This window comes from Cryptomeria japonica, chromosome 2 (assembly GCF_030272615.1).
Source record: "Cryptomeria japonica chromosome 2, Sugi_1.0, whole genome shotgun sequence".
Lineage (NCBI taxonomy): Eukaryota > Viridiplantae > Streptophyta > Pinopsida > Cupressales > Cupressaceae > Cryptomeria > Cryptomeria japonica.
This window is the reverse complement of record NC_081406.1, coordinates 159,828,395-159,836,067: the sequence shown is the minus strand read 5'-3', so window position 1 is coordinate 159,836,067 and position 7,673 is coordinate 159,828,395. Positions and strand designations below refer to the sequence as shown.

The 7,673-nt window shown below is 34.5% G+C and overlaps 1 protein-coding gene across 1 annotated transcript; it reads right to left on the bottom strand.

Annotated features, from left to right (window-relative positions):
• Positions 1 to 498: 498 nt before the first annotated feature.
• Positions 499 to 1,367, bottom strand: LOC131070559 (uncharacterized). Its single transcript, XM_058006124.2, has one exon. The coding sequence runs from the start codon at positions 1,064 to 1,066 to the stop codon at positions 731 to 733; it is 336 nt and encodes a 111-aa protein (XP_057862107.2). The 5' UTR covers positions 1,067 to 1,367; the 3' UTR covers positions 499 to 730.
• Between the last annotated feature and the right edge of the window lie 6,306 nt (positions 1,368 to 7,673).

Sequence of the window (7,673 nt, the reverse complement as noted above, 5' to 3'; positions counted from 1 at the left end):
CAACACACAACAGCAACAGTAACAGCAGAAAGAGATTAAACAGGTGGGCTATCTCTAATGATCCTAAAAGGGTAAACTCGCTCCTTACCTCAAAAAATATAAACCAAAACGCACATAATACATTAATTTACGACCACTGGGCCTTATTTGAAGGCCAGATTAACAAAACTAACATAAACCAAACAATTGTTCTTTCTTATCAGAAACATTTTTGTTACGGTGCTCCGGATGGAACATATTCTTTTAGACAAAAGGAACACAAAATGATCCACTGTGCATGAAATTTGTCTGAAGGGTGTGATGTTTCAAATTAGAACAATATTTCATTTCCATCAACTGGTTGTTTCTTGTAAGAAGAAATATTTTGTTTTATTCCTGATTAGTTTGGCTCTAACATTAGAAATCACTGGAGATGGAGCATCATTATCAGAAGAACAGGTGCGGAAAAAGATCCATTATACATCAGATTTGATCCAATACTCCATTAGAAGCAGACAATTGGGCGTGAAGCATAATGTCTATGTTTCTAGTAGAAATAGCATTTAGCACATAACATTCAAGAGACTTCATGGGGTATAATACAAAACAAGCACCCTGCATTGGCAGAACCCATGATAGAAATCATATGGAGCAAGCAAAAATACAATCCAACAAGTGCATTCTTAGAAATTCAAAGCTCAAACAAAAAGCATAAAAAGAATTGACTTTACAAGAAAGGCTGCTCCTATCTTCACCATCCCTGCACTATTTCTGTATACTTGTCCTTGATCCAGCGAAAACTCTTGAAAAAAGAGGCCTTCATCTTGCCCTCCACTGTATAAACCTTATAGCTAGCAACCCTCTTCCTTCTCTTCACTTCTGGATCACTGAGACTCCAAGCCTTTGCAGACTTGCTCTTTGAGGTCTTAACACTTTCAAAGTTGCCATGGCTATTACCTGGTTCAGAGTAAGAGTTGCTATGGGTATATACAGAAGAATTAACCTGTGACTGCCTGGCGCTATACTCTTTCCCATTTACAACCTCAATACGCCTATCCCCATGGTTCCTAGGCCTGTAATCGTCCATGGCAGACCTAAAATCGAAGGACAAACAAAACCCAAATGCTTATAAAATAGCAAAATCTGTAGGCCGTCACAAAATAAGCGCCAAAATGGCCTTAAATCTAAGCAGGGTCTACAAGATTATTAAAGCTTTTGAGGTGGGTTTTATGACATGACCACACTATGGAAAAGATTTGTAACTATACTGATTAAAAGTGACATCCATGATGCCATTGGGAAGGCAGAGAATCAGGAGCTCGAAGAGCCACAATCCGATAGCGACACCCCATGAATAGGTCTTCTGTAGAACCCAGTAATGATGACATCATTAGCTCCTTTGTGGCAATGTCGCAAAATTAGAATTGGTCTCTAAAAATAGAATGCCCGACACATCAAGGCAAAACCGGGGGATCTCCAAATCATGAGATCAGGCAGTTTAAAATGATGCTAAATCTAGGGTTGCCCTCGAATATTATTATTATTACATAGTCGATCATTTCTCTAAATGTAGCGAATCAATAAAGTCAAAATTCTCAGGCCGATTGGAAAGAAAGCTTTGACGTGGTTATAAAATTCCCTTTTATTAATGTTTACCTTTTGACGTGGTAATAAATTCTCTTTTATTAATAGTCACCTAAGTTATGGACTTTGAGGTGGTAAAGTTATAGCTTAAGTAGTTAAAGTGTCAATTTTTTTTGGAAGGGGATGATGCTTTTTCTTTTTATGTTTTTTTCCTAATTGAAGAAAGGTATAGCTTAATAACATTTTTTTTATATATACTTCTTATTAAAGTTTATATTAATAAAAGATAAACAGTATATTATTAAAAAAAAAAAGGAGGATTGTAGATGGTATATTCAAGAGTCTAACAAAAGGATCAATTAACAAGGTCAAGTTTATTTAAATAAATTGTTCCTATTGTATTTCTTATAATTTTTGTTTGTTTTTTCAATAAAAAAATAAAAAATAAAAAATAAAAGATTCCTTCAAACATCATAAGGGGTGGCATCTCCAATCAATTCCCAACAAGTGAGAGCAGTAAGGTTTTTTTCATTCTTCTCAAGAGGCTAATGAGAACAGACTAAGAAAATGGCGAGTTGCAAATAAGGGGAATTAATGTTTGGACCATCCTACACAGACATCAAAGTCCCTTGGGAGATGGTGGATGGGAAGGTTGAGACCATCCTACACAGACATCAAAGTCCTTAGGATTTTGAGGCAAGGGAACATGGGAGTGAGAACTACAATCTTTGCAACGTTCATGCTACCACTTGACCAAGTGGTTGCACCCACACTAACACCCTCAAGGGGAGGTGGAGTTGGGAGGAACCCAAGAAACAGTGTCGAGAGCATTGCCCCAATGATCCAATAGCTCCTAAAGGGGGAAAAATTCAAGTGCAACTTTGCTAGCTTGCACCTAAATCTACATGAGAATATTAGAGCAAATGGTTGCATTATAAAAAATGCTTATCGACAACATAAGGAGTAAAAAGAGAAACATTTTTATCTTTCCAAATATTGAAAAAATATTTCACCCTAAAAGCATTGTCATATATAGATATATTTGTGCAAGAGACAAGACAAATCTCCAAGCAAAACCATGTAAAAATAAAAGGGGCGGGTTTGAAAGGTCGAAAAATTTATGAATCTAATTTCATGCTTCTTAAGTCTAAAGGTAGAACCAAAAGAGTCGTTTGACCACAAAAAGGACAACGCACAATGGGAATGCTTATTCAAGCAAGGAGACTCCCCTTAAGAAGGCCTTGGTACCAAAAAAACTAGATAAAATGAGCCAAATCAAGTTCCAACAATGTAGACCAAATACCTTGAAATATTTTTTTGCCACGAACCTTGAGAGGACTAAATATGTCAATGGGAATTGAGTTGATCCACCATATATGTAAGTGTGGAGACAATCATTAATAACCTTTAGGCGACATGTAGTTTTGAAAGGTTGTGTCTGAATACTACTTCTAGTCTTTCCATCAAGGTTTGAGATATTGTATCCCAAATTTGTGATCATCTAGGGAGGGATAGCATCAATAATTGAATGATAAGTCTCTTGGTCTTGATTGGTAAGCCTAAATTTAGGTTTGAATTCTAGCTAGAGAATAAATTCTTGGTGTGCTAGTGAATTAAGTCTAGTATAACTCTAACTCCTCATCTAAAGAACTTCAGGCATGAATCCAAGGTAATTGAGCAAGCATTCTCCCATGCAAGATGAGAATTGGGAACCACCAGATGGAGTATTGATTAAAGGATAATCATTACAAAATCATTTATATCCCAATGAAGCCAAGGCTTGATGGCTTCCCAAGCCTTCCAAATACTTTTGGTAACAAAAGTGCCTTGAATGGAAATATGTTCCCTCATGGTTAGAAGGGTGCTAAGGTCCAAGTCTTTCCAAGTTGGATAAAATTGAGCTATGCGCTATCAATGCACTAACAAAAAAAAAATCCTAGATTTATAACCTTGGAGAGCTCTAATGATCCATTTGACACATAAGGAAATTCCTTGATGGTGAAAAAAAAAAATCTCAATTCATCAATGTCCCAAGGGAGGTAATAAAATTCCCAAGTAACACAGCAAAAGACATAATTCCCATCATTAGAATCCCATTAAAAGCCTCTGAGGAACTTCTCTACCTTCAAATAAGAAGCCTTGGAAGGGACCCAACATGAAGGATACTAAGCATGAGTAGACGTAAAAATATTAGAAAAAATTTGAAAAGTTGTTGACCAAAGAGAGAGGCTATGTAATCCAATAGTGCAATTTCTCCTCAATTCTTGTAATCATAGCCTACCAAAACTTTGAAGGAGTGGCATGGAAAGAAAATGGGATTCCTAGAAAATGAAAAATCTCCCAATGATCAATCTTTTCCAATTAAACCAATCAAGACAACCTTGCTTTGGAAGAAAGTATTATCTATAGCACAAGGTCTTATGTCATTAGATTTTGGTGCTAAAAGATTGGAAAATAAGTGTCCAAGTAGTGAAAAGCTTATTTGATATTATTCTCCTTAGGGAGAGTGAGAAAAGAATCATCAACCAAATGCTCATTTAGAATATATGGAGAAGAATTAGGAAGGGAAATCCCCTTCACGTGAGATTGAGAGATAGCTTTAGCTATAAAATATCCAAAACCTTCAACAACCAAAACATAGAGAAGAAAGAGGGAAACCTTTCCTAATGGGCTAAAAGATCCCAAAAGAGGTGGATTGTTGGCCTAATATGGTAATATAAGTAGAATCATCCATGAAAAGCATTTGAACCATCTAAATGAATCAAAGGTCACACCCAAGAGCTTGTAAAATAGCCAATATGAAGGGCCACTCTATGTGATTATAAGCTCTTTAGCAAAATCAAATTTGATAAACACAATTGACTTTTGAGAGTGATGATCCCATCCCATATCTTCCCACATAATAATTTTATGTTATCCAAAATAAATTTGGATTTAATGAAACTTAAATTTTTTGGTTAAACAATTAAAGGTAACATGGAACAAAGCTTAAGAGTCAAGTACTTTGGCTATGATCTTGTAAGACATGTTCAACAACATGATGTGTCGCTAATTATTAATGTCTTCTAGGTCTCCTTCTTTAGGTATGAATTTAATATTCCCTTTGTTAATGAGATTGTGTAACAATCCAATTTGCATGGGTTCAATAACATCATGCATTTCACTACCAACCATATCCCAAAAGGTTTTATAAAATTCACAAGGGAAGTCATCTAAGATAGGGGCTTTGTCATTAGCCATAGTAAAATTTACTTCCTTAAGATCATCTTGAGTGACAATATGGTTATGAATATTGCATTGAGGATTTGAAAGCTAGCAAGGCAAGATGTCTCATAGGAGTATAGTCTTGAGCTACAAAAACCTACTCATAGTGTCAAAAAAAGGTTTAGAGGATATCAAGACTCTCTTGGATCAATTGTTGTCCTTCTCAAATATGTTTGATAGTATGGGAAGTATGGCGAGTTCACAATGCATGAAAGAACTCTTTGGAGATGTTATCCTTTACCTCGAGTTATTGTAGTTGTAGTTGATTTGAGTGCCATGAGAGGATCAACTGTAACAAATATATATAAATTTAAAAATAAAGAAATACAATTATAGTGTGTGTGTGTGTGTGTGTGTGTGGAAAACAAATAATTTTAAAAGATAGATTGAAAGACTATATAATTTCTTAAAAGATAGAATCACTCTATATTTAAATAGACATATAAAAAATTATAACCTTTTTACACACACACAAATATTTAAAAGTTCTTTTTAGTGACTCAAAAATTTATTTGTTAGATTCTCTCTACCATAAAGATCTATATTAAACTTTTATTTTACTAGATGGATGTAAAAAAAAATATCAAATTTTATATATGATTTTAGGAATTTTAGAAATATATGTTTGGTTGTCATTGATGTCAAACCTGATGATCCATATTATATAGCAAGTTAGCGTATAGAGTAAAGGTGTTGCAGAACAATAGTATGTATAGGTGTTGCAGAGAAATGATATGTATGTATGAAGGTCTTGTAAAATAGTCGAAGATAGGTATGTATGAATGAAGGTGAATAATCTTGTTGATATGTCAGGTTGCAAGTGTGTTACAGTTGTTGTAGATATTGCAGCTGTGTTTTCCAAAAGGGTGTTGCTTTGAAAATGTGTGTTGTCAGTATGTGGATATGTTTTTCATGTTGATCCAGTATTGGATTTAGTTGTGGCAATTGATTTGGTGCTCTGGAAGTGTATTCAACATTCATGGTGTTCTATAGTGATTGTAGTGCTTCGTATTCCTCCGCATTTTGGTTTCTGGTGATGATCTTTTGAAAATACGTTGTTCATGATATTAATTTATTTATGTCAAATTGGATTGTGTTTTTGTGATTTAGAAGCATTCTTGCAAAAGTTTGAGGATATGTTCATTCAGGGTCTAGCCGACCTTGAATATTTTTGTTCTTGTTTTGCTCTAGTGCTTGTAACTTGTAATATGACCTTTGGAATATTCTTGAAGAAAATCATTTAGAAGTCTGATGAAGAAATATTCTTGGGGAAAGTGTTCTTAAGGATGACTTGATGTATATTTTGGTGTGTGTGTGTGTGTGTGTGTGTGTGTGTGTGTGTGTGTGTGTGTGTGTGTGTGTGTGTGTGTGTGTGTGTGTGTGTGTTTGTGTTATGATTTGATTGGTATGGTGTAGAGGTGTGTGAAAGTGTGAGAGTGCAAGTGAGAGTGTTTGTGTGTTAAAGGAGAAAAGCGGAATTAGTGTGATAGTGATTGAAGAAGGTAGATTGAGTTAGAGTTGCAGAGATTCTTGATCAGATCTGTTGCAAGCAGTTGTTTGGATATCTGAGCTTATCAGGAACTGATCCCATGCATGTGTACATGAAATTTTCTCAATTCATCTTTGTCTCTATTTCTTGGCAGTGAGCCTTCTAATAGCAAGTCATTGTATCCTGGGTTGTGAGCCCTCCAACAACGAGCCTTGTAACCTTCATATAACTAGTTATATTATCTTGAGAGTTAACCCTCTCCATGGTTTTTTCCATTTGGGTTTTCCACGTATAAAATCTAGTGTCTCTCTTATAGTTGTGTATTTCTTTCATTTTAGTTATGTTGCATGCATTTCTTTTGGGCTAAGGTTAATTGATAATAAGTTAAAGTTTTACAAGTACAAGTTTTAATCTTTATAAGGGGAATACTAATTCACCCCCCCCCCCCCCCTCTCAATATTTTGATTTGTTCAATAAGGAAAAATAGTATTATAAATTAATATTATTTATGGTGCACCTAGGGGATCTAGGGATGCATGCATCACTTGGGTTAGACATTCTTGAGTTTGTATTTTATGCGTTGTATGTAACATTGGGATAAATTATTAGCATGTATTTGGACATTAGCAAAATATTTAATATTGGAAAAGCTTAGTATCAAAAAGTAAATGAGGGGAAATGGTTTTGTGAGCTCATGATATTAGTCACATGATTTATGTAATACCACTTGGTGGTTTTGTGAGCTCATGATATTAGTCACATGATTTATGTAATACCACTTGGTGGTTTTGTGAAAGCTTATTTAGATAAAAGAAACCACATGAAAATTTATTGATATTGGCTATTTTGGCTAAGATTGGTTTGAGTGACCATCTCTTGTAGGTCGCACATGTGATAATTTGAAGCATGGATTGGGATGTAGTATTATATGATTTGCATTTCCTTGTTCACATGGAGTTCATGTAGAGAGCTTGATGCTTCAAAGGTAATTGTGGAGACTCAACAGATATATTGTAATCTTTATTACTAAACATTATGTTGAGGATTGATGCTATTGGAAGCTATATTTTTTTCTCTTGATGGCTTTACTAGGGTACTTCTGGTGTCATCTTTAATGGTATGTTGTCTATTTTTTTGTATATGGATTCTAAATACTTGTTTGCATAAATTTATCTCTTTAAGTTATGTGAAAATTGTCATATATGGCTACAAATTTCTCTTAATATTCCTATCTACACACATATAAAAATATGTTTATGTATAGATATGTAGTGTACACATGCACATATATCAATAATTAAATCATATGATGCAATCTAATGATAAAGTATACAATATTGTTGTAGAGGAAAATAAA

Coding starts and splice junctions, on each gene's coding strand:
- LOC131070559 (XM_058006124.2), bottom strand. CDS start 1,066: ATGGACGATTACAGGCCTAGGAACCATGGGGATAGGCGTATTGAGGTT.